At 36.1% G+C, this 19,591-nt stretch overlaps 1 protein-coding gene across 1 annotated transcript in view; it reads left to right on the forward strand.

The window, feature by feature from the left end:
- LOC134648236 (hydrocephalus-inducing protein homolog) overlaps positions 1-19,591 on the forward strand; it is an 82,577-nt gene that overhangs the window by 26,918 nt on the left and 36,068 nt on the right. The window contains exons 33-55 of the mRNA XM_063502722.1: positions 1,086-1,243; positions 4,468-4,700; positions 4,980-5,141; positions 5,234-5,274; positions 5,517-5,576; positions 7,097-7,296; positions 8,725-8,985; positions 9,070-9,180; positions 9,261-9,393; positions 9,786-9,951; positions 10,300-10,434; positions 10,524-10,647; positions 10,832-11,000; positions 11,983-12,209; positions 12,797-12,996; positions 13,272-13,514; positions 13,832-14,008; positions 14,302-14,593; positions 15,695-15,943; positions 16,809-17,118; positions 18,331-18,473; positions 18,898-19,014; positions 19,240-19,575. Coding sequence (XP_063358792.1) covers positions 1,086-1,243; positions 4,468-4,700; positions 4,980-5,141; positions 5,234-5,274; positions 5,517-5,576; positions 7,097-7,296; positions 8,725-8,985; positions 9,070-9,180; positions 9,261-9,393; positions 9,786-9,951; positions 10,300-10,434; positions 10,524-10,647; positions 10,832-11,000; positions 11,983-12,209; positions 12,797-12,996; positions 13,272-13,514; positions 13,832-14,008; positions 14,302-14,593; positions 15,695-15,943; positions 16,809-17,118; positions 18,331-18,473; positions 18,898-19,014; positions 19,240-19,575 — 4,247 coding nt within the window. The remainder of the gene's footprint in view (positions 1-1,085; positions 1,244-4,467; positions 4,701-4,979; positions 5,142-5,233; positions 5,275-5,516; positions 5,577-7,096; positions 7,297-8,724; positions 8,986-9,069; positions 9,181-9,260; positions 9,394-9,785; positions 9,952-10,299; positions 10,435-10,523; positions 10,648-10,831; positions 11,001-11,982; positions 12,210-12,796; positions 12,997-13,271; positions 13,515-13,831; positions 14,009-14,301; positions 14,594-15,694; positions 15,944-16,808; positions 17,119-18,330; positions 18,474-18,897; positions 19,015-19,239; positions 19,576-19,591) is intronic.

Below are 19,591 nucleotides of genomic sequence, written 5' to 3' on the forward strand. Positions count from 1 at the left end.
ACATTTCATTCATCTCTTCAAAATATTGACTTCTTGGGCTCATTTTACTCAGAATCATTTCATTCACGCCTCGTACATGAAAAAACGTGTCTCAAAATTTTGTATGAAAAAATATTTTTCCAGTGCGTCACGTTCATACAAATAAAAAAAATATTCATACAAAAATGTGACGATCTGGAAAGGAAATCCTGGGACACATTTTATCATGTATGAGGCGTGAATGTACAAATGATTCTGAGTAAAATGAGCCCAAGAAGTCAATATTGCGAAGACATGAATGAAATGTAAATTTTTTTTGGAAAATGCTCAGATGTAATATTTTTGTACCCACGTATAGTCTCATTTGTATTGAACTATTTTCATAGAAGTTTTATTAGCACTTCCTAAATAAACGATCTATTGGAGTAAAAAGGTAACACATTAAAAGTTTCTTTCGCATTTGGGTTAATCAACTTTTTCTTGTCACACTTTGCTATGGTTACGGTCTCCTGAGTCACTCTTAAAATTCTAGGTTTTTCGTATTTAAATGAACCAAACTTGCATTTTATGGTAGTTATTAAGACCTTTCCATAATGGGACATCTACTGAGCACGTTAGTAGAACATGTTCTTCTAACAATCTATGCTACTATTGTCTCCTCGCTGATGGGACAGAATAACAACAAAAAATAGTTTATTGACCCATTTATAATGTATTGGATAAATGTATGATTCTAAACAAATTATGAGTTTATCAGATACGGCTTTTTAATTTTGGGGAATTGCGCAATCCCGAGTTTCTTATTCATTCAGGTATTAATAATTATAGATAAAAATAAAAATGTCAATGATTTATTTATTTATTATAGTTTGTCAAAGGACTGTCTCATTTCAAACATAGAGAAAATCATAATATCTTTGTCTTACATTAGTACTAACACCCAAAAGAAAAGGATGAGTATAGTTTTTTTTGTTCTTATTTACTGACAAATTTAGTTTGCCCAACTGTAGTAATAATAATTAATAGAAATTTAAGAACTTGTGAAGAAACGTGCAATATTTATAATTGGTTCTAAAATATATTTTAAATGTATACCTATCTATTAGGTGGTGAATCGGAAGATGAATTTGAAGTGATGTTAACAAAGTTAAAAGCCTTAGGGAACAGTAAAAACATTACTACACCTCGGTCAAAGGCTGGTGATAAAAAAAAGAAAGAGAGCAATATAGTGGAAGCAATGGGATCTACGACGATGTTTCAACAGGTAAGTATTTTATAGAGTACTAGCGATCCGCCCCGGCTTCGCACGGGTACACAAAACCTTAACAAATTATACCTTATACTAACCTAAACCTTCCTCAAGAATCACTCTATTGATAGGTGAAAACCGCATAAAAATCCGTTCAGTAGTTTTTGAGTTCATCGCGAACACACATACATACAAACAGACAGACGCGGCGGGGGACTTTTTTATAAGATGTAGTGATTTGGCCTCATCAGCCCGCCATCTGATATCTAAAACCCAATGGGATCAACATCTGTAACTAAAATAGAATTACAATCAACCGAGTAAGAAACTCAAAAAGAAAAAAAACCCTATATGCTAACAAATTATCTAACTACAATATTTAAGTAAGAATGTTTACTACGTACGCACGTAATAATCTAATAATCATCAAAGTCGGCCATATAACATAATATTCTTTTGCGCCACTCTGTCGGGTGTGTTTTGGGCCAGTTGACATTTGACGTTTACGCTAGCGACTGTATAGTATAAGTATAGTAAGTATAGTGCGTCAAGCAAATCTTGTCAGTAGCAATGTACTGCAAATTAAAGTAGGGTAACACCATGTAACACTCAAAGAGCAGAATTGCGCTAAGAAAAGCAGCAATGTACCAAAACGTGTTTATTTTTCCGCCCTTCATACGTCAGTTCGAGTGAATTATCATAACCTCAAATTTTAGTAATGTTTACCGTCAACGAGCATGAATGTACATTGTAGGCACCTTAGCTTTGCTTGAGGTCATGCATAATCTTGGTATTTAATGGTGACAGCAGAAATTTCTCTTGAAATAGAAACGATTCAGAATGTAAACAATAAGATGATGGCTGTCATTCACGATCCACATTCCACAGATAACACACAGATGACACGCGATTTTGGAATTATTCGAACACAGTGTTGCTAACCCGCCTTTTACTACTGACAAGATTTGGTTGATCCAGTATATATATATCGTTTATTGCAAACCATGGTACAATACAATAGATGTTACAATAAAAACAGATCACATGGCACCCTGGTAGGGTATGGCAATTATCCTTAAGACTACATTAACTAAATATAATATTTAGTACACTTAAATATACTCTGCTTGCTACTTGCTACATATTTATTATTTTCTAAGTTTAGGAACTTTGTTTACAAAATATAATCATAATAGATCATCCTGCATAAATTCTTCGATGGTATAGTATGATTTTTTTCAATAGAACGGACTTGAGTTTATGTGTAAATAAATGATTTATTTGTATATTTTTTATTTCAGTAGTTAGTTTATTATATATATTTATTGCTCGGTAGTACGGTCCTTTTTTATAAATATCTAAGATTGGTTCTGGGAGAATGAGATTATCTTTGCGACGCGCACTCTTATTAAGAGCCAACAGGAGTGGTCATTTCTCCATACAAACGTACTCGACTGTTTCCTCCGTGGGTTTTGAAGCTAGAGCAATGATTTTTTCAACACAGATTAATATTGTCAATATCTGTGTCGGACCGTTTTGCTTTTTTTGATATTTTTGTTTTTTAAGGCGCTAGAGCCCTTCAAAAATGGCCAAAATGGCCTAATTGACTATGCCGCAATGAGAGGCGTGCTATTCAAAACTAATATCAATTAGTCAAAAAAGCAAAACGGTCCGACACAAATAATGTCATTATCATTTAGATTTCCAAATTTGGTTACGATTGGTTAAGTTTTGGAGGAAGAAACAGTCGAGTACGAAACCTCGATTTTTGAGATTTTTACGCAGGATTTTTCGCTTTGTCCTTATCGCACTAGTTTTAGGAGCCGCTTCCGTTAGCGAGACGGGTATATTTACCTAATATATTTAAATCTTAGCTCCTGTTGGCTCTTAAATTCAAATATGTAGGTGTAAATTATTTTTGACAAATGAAGTTATTTCCAGGATATGCAGAGAGTATGACTGCGGTAACTCGATCGCAGTCGCTATCGTAAACGTCAAATGTCCTGGTTACGCTATGGTGTTATCCTTTGGGGCCATAACACTGATACACACGATCTCCTTATAGCTCAAAAAAATGTGTACGTATATTAGCAAACATACAACAAAGAGACAGCTGCAAATCCAATTTCACAAGCCTTAAAATTTTAACACTACCGTCCCTCTACTTATTAGAAATATCTTCTCTTATCTTATTAGTAAAAGCACACGCCGAAAAAATAAACTTATACCTCCGGAACCAATCTTAGAAATGTACAAACAAGTGCGAGTCGGACTCGCGCACGGAGGGTTCCGCACCATCAACAAAAAATAGAGCAAAACAAGCAAAAAAACGGTCACCCATCCAAGTACTGACCCCGCCCGACGTTACTTAACTTCGGTCAAAAATCACGTTTGTTGTATGGGAGCCCCACTTAAATCTTTATTTTATTCTGTTTTTAGTATTTGTTGTTATAGCGGCAACAGAAATACATCATCTGTGAAAATTTCAACTATCTAGCTATCACGGTTCGTGAGATACAGCCTGGTGACAGACGGACGGACAGCGGAGTCTTAGTAATAGGGTCCCGTTTTTTACCTTTGGGTACGGAACCCTAAAAAGGCCCGTACTTCAGAGCAATACAGATTTACAATAAATTGTCCAACACAATATATAAGAAATAAGTATACAGAAATTAAACTCCTTCATATCAAATCTAAAATCACTTCTTATAAAGAAAGCATACTATTCCATACAAGAATTTATGGAAGATAGCTTTACTTAATTTGATAAGTTAATTATTAGTAGGTATATATATACATACTAACTTTGATCTCCCTCATAGGTTAAGTATAATTTTGTAAAATGTAGTATATACCCAAGTAGCTAAAGTTTAACTGTGGCTAAAAAATCTATGTTCCTACCTTAAGGTAATGTAAAAAAATGGGTAATATTATATTACTATACAAATTAGTCCTACCTCGCTATAAGAATACTTGCTATACCCTTTATAGGGTGCCATGTGATTCTATGTTTTTATTGTAGGTACCAACTATGTACCATGGTTCGCAATAAACGATTTCTGTGTATGCTCAGTATGTACACACAGCAACACTCTTAACTGTCCATCGGTGAACCTTATCCGTTTTGTAATAAGTTTTACGAACTGTCAGTTAACAGTGTGGGCGATGGTACTAACTGTATAATACACGTGCAGAGTAGGAACAGAATATTATACTAAAAATCTTAATGTTTTTCAAAGGAATTAACACAAGAGCTACTGGCAGACTTCTTTGCTCAGCCGAAATTCCATCGCGGGTTTGTCATAGACTCATTAACGAGTTTTACATTCAACCAGCCAGCTATAGCGCTTACAACAATTATTAAAAGCAAGCACTGCATACAGAACATACACTTGGTACTCTGTCAATCAGAATTTAGCAATTGGGCGCAATCATATGAAGAAGCTCAACGTGAAAATGAATTGGTAGATGAGTAAGTATTTCGGCCTTATATAGTCGAGTGTGCTCAAGCGATGGGGGGTTTTAAGCGTCGGCGACGTCTGACGTTAATAATTGTTAAGTTTAGGTTCTAAGTCAAGTTTAGTATTATTTTCATAAGTATTGTCGGAGAGTCTTGACTATCCTATAACTAAATACTAAATAGTGGCCATCGGCATCGGCGGCCAAATAGGATGAGGCGGCCACCTTTATACTCCTAGTAGTACAATTTGTATGTATACCAAATTGTACATATTTATGTATAATTTTCTAGACCAGTGGAAAAAGTATATGAGGAGGAGGAAATAGTAGAGATCGTAAAAGAAATTGATGAAATGGATGGCGAGGATTTTGAAAACTTAAGTCCGGAATTTAGATCTCTGTATGTCAGCCATGGTTTGGAAACAAGAAGGAAAAAGTTTTTGGAGAAGACTGGGTATGTATAATTGAATAGTTAAAAGTTCATCTTTTAATTATAATAGCTATGTATAATTGTTTGTAAATTAATTGAATGCATTCATCTGCTAGGTTTGCCAGACAGGAAAATAAAACAGACGGCAGTGCTAAAGGTAAATCTAAAACATACGTTACAAAACTAAGTAGGGAGATGTAGTACGTATATAAACTACATACAGCATCCTTGTAATATTAGAAATGATAAACGAGAAAATCTAATTGTAAGAATATTAGATAGGAGTACCTTTCATATAAAATGTATATTAAGTAGTTCTTAAAACATGTGAAATTTGCTAAAAAAATGTTTCTATGAACAAGATACTAAAGTGTTTTTTCTTGCGTTATCTATTTGCAGAGTCGGCACTTCTCGTAAAAAGTTCAGTTGAACAGAAAAAGACAAAAAAAGATGAAAAGGGTAAGTACGCAGATTTTATTAATTATATGTATCTAAAATACGAATATTTAAGGATTTAAGGCCTTTAGACGCATAATGCCAAAAACGCAAAACGCCATTCATACGCGAAACGCCAAAGACGTGTATTGCCAAATTCTGTTAATGCCAAACTCGTGGAATGCCAAAGCTGTATAAAAACCAAATACGCATAATGCCAAAATTTTTTAAACACCAAATACGCATAATGCCAAAAGCTAATGACACCCAACAAATTATTTGATATCATCCAAAACCTTCCATACATAAATATAATCTGTTATATAATTACCTATAGTTGGTCAAACAAAATTGTCAGTAATTAAGAACAAACAAAACTATACTCATCCTTTTCTTTTGGGTGCTAGTACTAGTCTTAGTATGATTCTCTCTGTCTATGTTTGAAATGAGACAGTCCTTTGACAAACTATAGACACCTACCTAAGTCGAATACAGGACTTTGTACTTTTGTTATTCTATTATTTTAACATTTATCAGGGTATTACATCACACCATTCACACCTTCTTCGATTAAAAAATAAATAACGAATGTTTTTTCATATACCTACCGCAACATGCAAGCCCATTGCCCATACTGCCCTAATTACTATATATAGTTCCTGTTAACATAATATAATTATATGTAAGCGTTTTTGTCTTTCTGCGTTTTGGGCATTATGCGTTTTTTGGCATTCTGAGTTTATGTCATAAACCGTATTTGGCGTTATGCGTATTTTTTTTTAATTACGCGAAACGACAAAATGGCGTTTTGCGTTTTGGCATTATGCGTATAAAGGATTTAAGGTAGGTCCTACAAACAAAATACATAAGTTACGGGTAATATTAGTAGGTTAAAATTAAACTCATGGTAGTCATGGTATAACTAGTAGGTATTACTCGAGCCTTTTAGGTAAACTCCGAAAATTAAATCAACTTTAATTTTTATTCGGCGTTTACCCGTACCAAGGACCATAACCAATATATTTGTTATATATATATATATATATATATATATATATATATATATATATTGGTTATGGTCCTTGCCCTACACATCTAGACCTACCCAACACTGGGAGGGTAATGTCAGAAAAGTAGTGATGCAACTCCTACTCGTAACATTACCCAGCAAGTATTGGGTAGCTCTAGATGTGTACGGGTAAATGCCGAATCCAGATTAATGTTGTGTAAATTTTCGGATTTTAGCCAAAGCGCTCGGGTAATACTAGTTATACCAGGGTAAACTGGAGTTTAATTAATCTTATAACATTACCCTACCCCCTACCCGTAACACATACACATTACAAACATCAAGAAGAACTAGCAGGCTTTTAACTAGAATATGCCTTCTGGCATTAAGTTCGCCTTTTGTACATTTTTAAACTGTGCAATAAAGTTTAAATAAATAATGAATAAATAAATAATATGATGCATATATATTATGTTTTATGACTTATAGCACAGTTTGCTTCTAAATTAATACCTGTGTTATGTACAAATTGTAGCTTGGAAAAATACAAGCGAGTACATGGGAATGCTTGGGAAATACAACGAGTATTACAAATGTACATATGATAGCTTAGTTACTATTGCCAACAATTGGTCATTCGAAGAAGGTGCCGTTGGATTCCCATTGTACGGTTTAAACGGTCAAATATTGGGTGTGCAGAAAAAAACAAAGACCAAGTCAGAAACACATGTACTGGTATGACAATACTTTTAATAATTTACCAATAAATATATAAGTCACTGATGAGGTTTAATTATTTTCATTTGTTCTCTTTGCCGCCGATATTTATTTATTTAGCAATGTGACACCCGGCCGCACAGGGTCGCACCATTGAGCGTTTTCACATAGTCCGATTCGATATCGGATGTGGGATCCTACATCCGCGTAGTCCGGCCGCAGGGGCGCCTGCTTTAACGGTCACGCACACTTGCAACAGCAATTGCCTAAGTAGCTAAGTTTACCCATCTATGTTTTAAGGGAGTTCCCTCTGCCAACAAACTGTCCTGCAGTTTGGCAGAAGAAAAAAATATGTATGTTAGGGTTTATTTCATCTGAATAAACGATTATTTATTTATTTATTATTTATTTATTTACAAGAAACATTGTGCCTACACATACGCACACAATCAAATAGTATCGGTCCTACACAGCTGACGGGGGCTCTGTCATGGCTGTAGCCTGTAATTATCGGAAGCGCCTTTCGGATATCGGATGCTGGAAGGCACCTAAGAGGAAAACAGCTGCAGTAGAATGCCATAAGCCGCCCTTTTGCATTATCTGTTTTTTTAGTATTAAATGAAAAAATAAATACAGAAAAACAATTAATCTCTTACATTTTACTTCGATCCGACATTCGATATCGGATCGGGCAATGTGAAAACGCTCTAAGGGTCCTTTTTTATCTTTTTGACTTTAAAACGACAGCGAAAGTTCATTTATACCTTACTTTTAGCTCCCCATAATACTAACTTAGTTAAGCACAAACCTACCTAAGCAATTGCATTGAGAAATATAGTAGAAATATACATCAGTTTTGGTACCAAAACGCCTATTAATTTCGCAGTAGGTACTGCTACTTGACAATAGATGATGCATTATTAAATTGTACAACGGGACTTAATCGCGTATTTAAGTTTTAAGACGCAATTAAGTCCCGTTGTACAATTTAAGAATGTGTAAAAATCGTGAGAGTTTAAATCCACAGCGACGGCCGAAAAGTCGAATGCTCTTAAATTTTCAGCTAATATTGTAACCGGATTAACCGGAACTCTATTTTCAACTCGTTCTGCTTGTAATTATTAGTTGTAAATTGTTGTACAATACAATTTTCGTGAGTCGCGACACTCGAGACATCTAGTCGTAAGAACTATTATATAATCTGTGCATCTAGTATCAAGTAGCGGTACTGATAATTCCGCTACTCGATGCTAGATGTCGACTACGAAAATAATAGGCGTTTTGGTAGCTATCAAAACTGATGTATGGAGTGAACACTCTATCTATGCTATGCTTACTATATTTCTCTATGGCAATTGTCAGTTTTAACTCGTATACCTTTGCTTAAGAGTCTATTTAAAAATTCTTATTTAACTGTGCATGACAATGTCCTCAACGTTTGTGTAGTCTACCGATGAGAACGAAGCTCAAAGAGGATTTCCATTAACTCTGATAAAATGTCCCTGTCTACATTACAAAGAAGCATTGGTGAACATGTTTATGAATACTCCTGTGATTCGTGAAGCATTGAAAGAAGGGAATAGAGATGACGAAGACATTCTTCAATGTTTGATGAAAAGGAAAGAATTTACAGTACTGCTACCAAAAACAATGCCGTACATTCATCATGAACTGCCCCTAAAGTGGTGCTTTTTGGATGAATTACCGGCGAGTATACATATTATTATAACGATATTTACTACCTAATACGTGTACTATGAATATTTTGACGGACGTGTTTCTGTTTTATAGGTCAAGAAATGTGAATGTAATCAAATTACTGACTTAAATCTTTTAGATGATACGACTCAAGATAATGTTATAAATGTCTTGTCAAAATGGCACTGTATTTGTGGTAAAAAGGTACCTAATTATAACAATTTAGCACTGGTAGTGTGGTGATCTACGATAAAGAGTTAAGCCGGCTCAATGTAATATTTTAGGTGACATCATCTTCGACTTCGACTAGTCCAATTCCTGCTCCGGTTGCGATTCTTGAAAACTTAACTATGGAAAAAAGTGAAGAGTCATACTACCCTAGCCCACTGCCATTGCATAGCTTGAAAACTGTTCCAGGTATAACAAATAAACTATAAATTACATTGAACTCAACTAAACAATTGAAAACTGTGACATATCAATGTGATTTCGAACATCGATCGTTCGAGATAGTACTTAAGTTTAGCAGCAAATGTATGAACTCGAACTAAACACTAATCAATATACTGTAATCAGGCTCTAAGGCTAAGGGAAGTACTTATACACGCTAGTAGGGGCCTTATCAAAAAAAAAATTGATTATCTCCGAAATCGAGTTAATTAGAACTTGTGTCTTTAGGAAAATTACTTGATTTAAACTCAGGAATGCACCCTTGAAATTAACGGAAATAAAAACAAAACACGTGTGCATAAACAGCCAAGTTCGGTTTTGATAATAAAGTCTACTTTTTTCTTTGTGTTTTGTTTTAGCTTCCGCTAAACGCATAGTATTGGAGCCAGGTGATCTGGTGCGGTGCAAGTACTCCTTCAGCCCACAATGGGAAGGCCACTTCAGTGTGAAGCGGTTCGTGGAGGTCAGCGGGTGGCCGGAGTCGAGGGTTGATATTCACGTTACTGGCATTTGCGACTTGCCGAGGTGACCTACCTATTGAATTTACAAGAAGGATACGGTCCACACCAATTGTGGTGTCTAGCTAGCAGTAGTAATTGCCGCGCGCACGCACTATGGAACGGACGCCTGCGCGCGCTTGCAGTGTTCAAGAGTATATCTTCAGTGAACCTTCAGTACCTAGCACTATTATTTATTCTGGGGCCATAGTAGTAATACCAAAACAATGTTGTTTTTTTTTGTAATTAGTGAGTTTTGGTTGTCACATGACGATATATATGTATGTAGATAAATAAACGCAACAGCCTTTCACGTGAATGCGGTCTCCATTCCGTTGTCATTAAAAATACGTGTAGGTGTAATTATGTTTTACAGAATAGACAGCAGACCCAAGAAAATGTTTGCAAATTTTGTTAGAAGAGCAAACTTTGAAGACAACGTATATAAAATCACCTATTTAGATGACCTTGCTTTATTTGAGTTCGGACCAATTTTTGTTGGACAAAACAGGTATATAAGTACACATCTGCTTAGTACAGTATTGACGTCAGTATACCGTTGTGATTAATCTAACAACATAACGAACGTTGTGTTTGCAGAATATATGAAGAAGAATACACAATAGATTTAAAGAATTCTTCATTGATCACTGCGGACATTGATATTGAATTTGCTGAACAGACCAACGTTTTCGATCTGGACAAAACTTTTATAAGTCTCGAAGTTAGTGCAGCTGTATATATATTTGATAGTCTTGAAGCTAAAACTGTCTAGTATGGATAAGTTTCGAGATTTTTAGATAAGATTTCTTTATTGTCAAAGCTATGTGTGGTACATAGGTCTTATAAAATCACAGAAGTCCATCAGCTTGCCAAACTATAACTAACTTGTAAATTATAAAATTCAGCCCGGCTGCCGCGGAAAGCTAACGGTCACAGCAGCTCCGTCGGAGATGGGTGTTCATCGGAGCGTGCTGCTCTTCTGTGTGAAGGACAACCCTGAGATCGTCACCGTGCTCATCCAGTGCAGCGGCGTCGTGCCCATCTTGGAAATATTGCCGTTGACTAAGAATATTGGTGAGTTATTGTCACGAAGTAATAACTTCTTGGCACTGGTTATCCTTATCAATATAATACTCAAAAGGCGAAGATTGTAAGGTGAGATCGATTTTCTAAACTAATTTGAGATTGTCATCGCGTCGCTATACTCGCTATGCAGGCATGATATTAATAAGTAGTTTTTATCTTAATATCTAAAAAAGCGGCCAAGTGCGAGTCGGACTCGCCCATGAAGGGTTCCGTAATTTATGATGTATTAAAAAAAACTACTTACTAGAAGTCGTTCAAACCAATTTTCGGTGGAAGTTTGCATGGTAATGTACATCATAATATATTTTTTTTTTTGTTTTTTCATTCTCTTATTTTAGAAGTTACACACACACACATTTTACCACTTTGGAAGTGTCTCTCGCGCAAACTATTCAGTTTAGAAAAAAATGATATTAGAAACCTCAATATCATTTTTGAAGACCTATCCATAGATACCCCACACGTATGGGTTTGATGAAAAAAAAATTTGAGTTTCAGTTCTAAGTATGGGGAACCCCCAAAATGTATTGTTTTTTTTCTATTTTTGTGTAAATATCTTAATGCGGTTCACAGAATACATCTACTTACCAAGTTTCAACAGTATAGTTCTTATAGTTCCGGAAAAAAGTGGCTGTGACATACGGACGGACAGACAGACAGACAGACATGACGAATCCATAAGGGTACCGTTTTTTGCCATTTGGCTACGGAACCCTAAAAATTGTTGAGATTTTTATGGTATCATCTTGGGTCGTCCCATTCGTTTTTCGTCAAGTTCTTAAATTATGTAGTCCTATTCTGCTTTCGTCACTCAGTCTACATTCGTCACAATCGTCGGTTGCTTTCAATGTAGAATGAGTGACGAAAGCAGAATAGGACTAATTTAAGAACTTGACGAAAAACGAATGGGATGACCCAAGTTGATACCATTTTTATCTCTTTTCTGACAAATAATATCTTTTGATCACAGATTACGGGAAGCTTTTATTATATCGGCGAGAAGATGATAGATTTATTGTTAAAAATGACTCAATTTTGCCAATAATGTGGAAAGTGCGAAATGCTGAAGAGTTCGCAGAAGACTTCATAATTTCTCACACATCAGGGATCGTGCCCAGATATGACAACCAAGTTGTTCCAGTAATTTACATCGCGTGTAGAGTCGGTGTTATTTTACAGAAGATATTGATCATAGACGTAAGCATATTTTAATTAAGAAGTTTTTAAGTAGAATTCTGAAGTTGCGAATACTCTAGGGGTCAAATTATACCATGAGATTCTTTGTAATCGCGCTTGGTACCGGGCGTATTCGTATCACGGCAGGAATGGAATGAACGAAACTTTCATTGTATGAATGACACAATGACACATGTATCGGTATACAGTCAGAGCCGCCATTTTATTGGTTTAGATATTTTCATTCACTTCTAAGTTCCACTCGTGCCAGCTCTTGTTGATTGACCTGTACCTATGTGTGACAACGTGAAGCAAAACACAGAACCATAAAATTATTAACGCGTTGTGCGACGGTAAATCAAGCGAAGTTGGGTCACAGAATAAATAATAGTACTAGGTACAGAAGACTCACTCTCTAACAAAACGCGTCTGTTACGATCAGCACAGATATGGCCGCTAGGTGGCGACAGCGCCACGTGCGGCTTATGGCTTTCCCCAAAATTGGGGCGGAACGGATGTACTTTTAGCTACCTGTAGCAAAGCGACGAAATCGCGGAGTGAGCCACGCCTGGTTGGGTATGGCTTAATAAAATTATTATTATATTCAGATATACGACGCTGAGGGACGAGGCCACCCCATGGTGGTTGACCAGTTGCAACTATCGGCGGAATGTTACGACGTCATGGTCGAGTGCGCCTACGAGAACCCGGTCGACACCTGCCTCGACTACGGCAACGTCAAAGTTAACTCCACCTACTGGAAAACGATGTTTTTACTCAATCGCGGCAAATATAACATTTACTACAAGTACGTAGGTTTACGGCTATGTATTTGATTTTTTAGTTTATCCTTCTATCACGTTAGATGGGTGAATATATTTCTGGATCTCATTTAATTATTAATAAGTACATTTATAAACCATCGGCTTCTACTCCGGGTGGGTCGGGACTCTTCAGAATCGGAATTTGGAAACGTCAGGTGTTTAATGGGAAGTTTACTTATGCGTAGATAAATGCTCTCCTTAAGTACTTTTTATTTAACCTTATGAAAATAATAGACAGCCATGTTGTTTGTATTGTTAGGTTGAAGAAAGTGAAGAATTTCCCAGAGCCGTCTCTGCTAAGATCCTTCGAGGTGGTCCAAGAATGCGGGGTCATCCCCGTGAACATGAAGTTAGTGGCCATCGAGTTCACGTGCACACCCACAACATCCATGAACCTGGTGAACGTGCCGATCTACACGTGCTCGTTGCTCGACGGCTCTAAGAAACAAGTCGTGGTTGCCAAGTTTCCTGTTTGCATTAATCTTGCATCTTTCTATAATACGTAAGTTGTATAATATTTCTGGAAAACAGAAATAGGTACCATGCAGCGAGTGTGGCCGCACATTTGCTGCAAAAATTGGCTGTGTTGTGTCAGTCACATGAGCGATCGAGAGCACACCGACGACGCTCTCAGCGGTAGCACGCAGTCGCTGTGGCTGAAACCGGCTAGGAGGATTGATGATGATGATGATTATAGATTTAAAGTTTGCATTTGCGCTAGGCAACCTAAAAACACCCTCTTCCAGTTCCAGCACAAAAGTCCGTCTGCCACGTATAAAAATTTTACTTAATATATTTTTGGCTTCATACTATTTTCAGATTTACTCTTTTTCCACTGGGCGAGCTCAATTTCAATATTATCCCTATTGGCACTGCTATTATGAAGGAAGTGATATTGAATAACACTAGTAAATGTCCAGTTACTTATGAGATTGTGCTGCCAGAGCAGTACCAAATAAGTGCAAGTGCTGCCGATGTGAAGGTGAAAGATAACAAGTAAGTGTGACAACACAGGGTTTGCAAATGTGATATTTTTTTAATCCATAGGTACGTAAATATTTATCCGAATCCGCATCTGACACTGATTAAATATAAACGTCGAACTTCTATGAAATGATGACGCTTAAATAACACTTGCAAGTCTGTGCTATATAAATCGCTGCAGAGTTATCTTGGTCTTACTCTATTTTTAAAGGTAAAGAGCTCCGAGAGCTCGTATTGTTTTATGTCGAAAGATGTGTTTTGCCACGAATTAAGTCTACCTAATGCGTATGTGCATTTTCTAACAGGCTTAAAACCCCGCCAATGAAATGCGGCAACTTTTTAATATTGAATGAAGATAACTTGATGGCCCCTGGAACTAGTCGCACAATTCAAATGCAGTTTTACGCCAGCGGGCCGGGGATGTTCAGAGAAACCATTAAATTTATAATAAGTGATACGTGCCCAGCTGAGGCTTGCGGAGTGCCACTAAGACTTGTCGGAATTGGAGCCGTGCCAACTTTAGATTTTTGGAACACTGAAAACACGTTCCGAGAACATTTAATTGTAAAAAGCCTGTCGGATTATAAAGTACCAGAGGTAATTGAGATTCTATTTATTTGACTAAGTAATTTAATCACTATGGATGTATGAATATTATATTACTAAAATAAAATAAGACAAACTGGGCAATTTATAAGGGCTATTAGGGTTCCGTAGTCAACTAGGAACCTGTTCGTATGCCCGCGGCTTTGCTGTGATCGTTAGTACTAGAAACCTGTGATTTGGCATTGGTATATAAATCAAACATGCTGACCAAGTGGTAGAATAAAAACTAAAAAAAAAAATACATTTTAAGGTACCTCCACTGCACAGTGGCGATGATTTTTTTTCCACTACAACCCTATATATAGTGCGGGGTGTCGTTTTTCAAAACAAATAGGAACCATGAACCATTTTTTGATGAAGTAAATATTTTCGGAAATATCGCACCAAAAGTAAAAACAAATGTGTTCCCCACTCCCTTCTAACTTTATAACCATATGGTACTAAAAATAATGTATAACAAGAACTTGAAAGAAGAATAATTAAAACTATAGCGAATTAAGCCTCAGTTAAGCCGTTTTTGAGTCTCGCAAAAAGTTTTCCCTTGTTAGTAAAAAAAACGTACAAGTGCTGCGAAGGTACTCCCTTTTGCTATAGTTATGAACATAATATACAATAGCAACTAATAGCACGGGGGCTATTATCACCAGAGATCGGACAGATTTGCGTCATTGCTCGCAATAATGTGGACATGACTCCAAAATTGATTAAATAATTAATCATTTAATTAATTTGTTACCTGAGGTTTAATTTTGATTCCTAATCAATAAATAACACAAAGATTTATTATAATGTAAATTTATTTAAAAAAATAATCAGTATGTTTTCCAAATTTTCTGTAGGTACTCATTTTTTTATATCAAAAATATATTTAAGTGCTATTTATTGACTAGGGAACAAAATTAAAACTCAGGTAAAAAATTAATTAAAATAATTAAATGATTAATTATTTAATCAAATTTGGAGTCATGTCCACATTATTGCGAGCAATGACGCCAATCTGTCCGATCTCTGATTATCACAGTTAATATATTTTATTAGTTATGAACCAAAAGATATCCACGCGGCTTCGTTAATAATTTGTTTTCGTTTCAGACGTCTCCGCATTGCGTTTTTGTGGAAAATTCAGTCACTCTTCACTTTTTCTGTGTGAACGTGAATACAACGTTCACGGCAGCGATCGACCTTTACAACAATGGATTGGTGGCCTGTGCGCTTTCCATGAACCTCCTCACAGAACTCAATGCCGAGGGAGACATCTTCTCTTTGGATAAATATGAGACACACATAGAACCTTTACAACACAAATGTTTGCGAATCATGTTTAGTCCTAAAGCTTTAAAGGTAAATCATCATTCATGAACGAAAACTGACAATATTATATAAATGGTACTTTTAGTAAAATGTAACGTCAAAAATACGTTTTACTGCCAAAAATAGTAAATGATTACCAAAATTAAAACTCCATTTTAATGTAGGTAAATTATAACTAAATTGTTTATATCTTGCTATCCTATTAAAGCAAATAACTCCAAACTAATCATTGTTAACCCAAATAGTCAATAACCGCCAACATTTTAACCATGCAAATATTTAACATCTCGTTCTCTTATTTTAATTACCTTTTTCTAGTATTTCGTATTTCGTATGCATATTTAATAGCATTTCGTTTCTGTTAGGGTCGCAGTTCTAACCTAACGTAACCCACTTTTCTAGTAGCATTTCGTTTTATTTTTAGGGTTCCGTACCTCAAAAGGAAAAACGGAACCCTAATAGGATCACTCGTCTGTCTGTCCGTCCGTCTGTCACAGCCTATTTCTCCGAAACTACCACCAAGTACCAATTAAGTTGAAATTTGGCACACATATGTAAGTTTGTGATCCAAAAATGGACGTGTAACGTAAATAAATGAATTTTAAATATGGAGGCCAGTTTTGGGGGGTAAATGAAAATAATTAAAAATAAAGTTTTTCAAACTATATCGTTGATATGTAATCAAATGAAAGAGTCATTGTAAGAATCTCAAATATTTTTTTTTATAATTTTAGGATTAATAGTTTAGCAGTTATTCAAGAAAATAGGCAAAAAATGATCATTTACCCCCCCTTATCTCCGAAACTACTGGGTCTTTTTGGTGATCATTATTATAATTGTAGCCAATATAAATTGTTATAATAACACTTTTATAATAATTATCTTTGCTTTGCAGGAGTATCGAGCCATTTTAGGTATCAAGTTGAATCTCCTTAACAACCAGCAACAGTCATTTAGGGTGTGCCTGATCGGAGAAGGCGTCGTCCCTCGTATAAAAATGGTTTGGCCTCCGATGAGACAGTACAAATGCTCGCTACTCCAAATGCCCGTTACTTGCTTGGGCTCCGTCAGCAGTCGCGAAATTCGCTTTAAGAATATATGTTCAGTAAAAAGCACTGTAATATTGAAAATACAGTCAACAATCGAAGAGAGGAATGTATTTCGGTTGTCAGCGGCTGTCATGTCGGAAAATAATGTTATTAAAGGTCGCAAAGGTACTTATTAACTAAATATACACATATTATTAACTAATGAACATAGAAGTTCCCAACACGCTCGCTGCAGTTCAACGCGGAAACGCAGCGAGCGTGTTGGGAACTTTTGCGCCTGGAATGACTCGTGGTAGTCGTGGTGGGTTATTTGATTAGTTACCTATTAGTTTTATGTTAAGTGACTTGTTTTAAATGTAGTCGTTTTTTAAGGCTTTTATAATTGTATTTTTTTGATTCATATTGTTATAAAATGATATTCGGATTGATCGGAATAATATATGTTTTAATTAGAGATGCAACGGATAGTTGTTTGGCCGGATACCGGATACCGGATATCCGGCCAGGACACTGGCCGAATATCCGGTATCCGGCCGCCGGATATTCAGCCGGCGGAACTATATTTTGAGTTTTGCAGGTGCGCGTCGTGCAGGTTTCGACCTGTTTCGTAGTGAACGTTCGCGTGGACACATTTCTAGGATCGTAACGAGTTTTATCATGTCATTACGTAAATACGTAGTAAGTTCGTTTATAGTTACAAGTGCGCGCGCGTATTTTTGTGTAAACAAATAAGTGTATTGTGTGACATTGGTTACGTATTCATTTCTCTCTACTGTGTCGTTAGCATTATGACCGTGACTGTTTTTAGATTCCATTTTTACCCCAAAATGTGTTAATTTTACTATCCGGTATCCGGCCGGATACTAAAATAACGGCCGGATAGGCCGGATACCGGATAGTAACCGGATATCCGGTGCATCTCTAGTTTTAATTACTAATGAAGAAATAAAAAAATCACTTATTTAGATATTAGATATATACAGAGGCATTAAGGGGCCCACTGATTAACAGTCCGCCGGACGGTATCGGCCTGTCAGTTGTTCGGAGCTGTCAACTTTTTGTTCTAACTGACAGGCCGATACCGTCCGGCAGACTGTTAATCAGTGGGCCCCTTTTCAGTAACTGTACAAATATGTACTAAACTAAATTAATAACTAGCTTAAATCTAATTCATGGTTAAAAAAGATTGTTAGACCCTAGTCTATTTTTTTATTCGATAGACGAAAATGACATTTCATATTATGAAATGTTATTTTATGTCCATATTATGAAATGTAATTTTAGTCTACCGAATAAAAAAATAGACTTTAGTGCAATCTTGTTTTTTAGTGTATAATATTTATTTTATGATACAATTTTGTGATTTAGGTCGAAACGATATGAGAATTAAGTTAAGATTGAATCCCGCTGAATTAGCAGGCGTTGTTGTTCATTACAACCCCGTCAAAAAAGGGAGGACAAATTGCGAAATTCAACTAACCATTGTTGACAACCCTTACGAGTATTTTACGGTACTTATTCCATAAATATTGACGACATTGTATGTACATTTGCATGTCTCTTTAAATATTTAACACTGAAAATCAACAGGTAAACTTTAAATAAATGTCATATACTAAGAAAAAGTGACCAAGGCCTCCAGTGCCCGCTGGAAACGAACCAGCGTCCTCTGCTATCGCGGCAGGTGCCTGTGCCATTCGGCCACTGGGCCACAGCGGCATAGGTCGAATTTTTCCAAGTACATATATGCACTTCTTACTGAAGGCTTATGGCGCCCCCTGCCAGCCTGGGGCACTGGAGGCCTTGGTCACTTTTTCTTAGTATATGACATTTATTTAAAGTTTATAATTTATATAGTAGTGTGTCTACATGAAATAAAAACAAATTAAAATATTTTCTGAAAATAATGTAATGTGTTCTAATACAAATCAACAGGTGTTTTGTGAAGCTGAAGGATTTATGGAAGACGTAATACTGATTGGACTTGAAATGTTATCAATGGATGTTGACTTGGGGGCACAGAATGTTACAGAGTATGTATCTAGAGTATGTGTAGCTCACTTTAACCCAAGGTTCATCAAATGTGCTAAGTAGCTAGCGGATCTACATACGGTTAATTGTAATTTTAGCTACAAAACGGAAAAAATGTATTGTTACGGACATAGCCCTGGATCTATAGTCATTCATTAGCCCAACATTAGCCCTCAAATAGGTTGATTATTCGTAGTTGTGAAGGCCATATTCTATGTACATTAATTTATATTATGCAGCACGGAGTCAACTGTCTCGACCCTCGATAGCAAAAAGAAAGCTACCAAGAAAAAAGACACTAAATCCAGTGACACGAAAAAACCCAGGTCACTTTCCAGCTCCGTGACCATTAGAAACGAGCCGGCTTGCCTAAAATATATTTTAGACTTCGGAGGGTGTGAATTGAGTTTCATGCAAAAAAGATCGATCATCATGGTTAATAACTCGGATAAAGTTTATAAATTTAAATGGGAAGAAGCCCACCACTTGTTTGTTAAACCATCACTAGGATACATTTCACCGGCAGAAGAAAAGGACTTAGAAATTGTGTTTTTCTCGAGTCAACCTGTCGCAGTGAAAAAGGTAAATGTGTGTTTTT

The sequence above is a fragment of the Cydia amplana genome, chromosome 5 (genome assembly GCF_948474715.1).
Source record: "Cydia amplana chromosome 5, ilCydAmpl1.1, whole genome shotgun sequence".
In the NCBI taxonomy this organism is placed as follows: Eukaryota; Metazoa; Arthropoda; class Insecta; order Lepidoptera; family Tortricidae; genus Cydia; species Cydia amplana.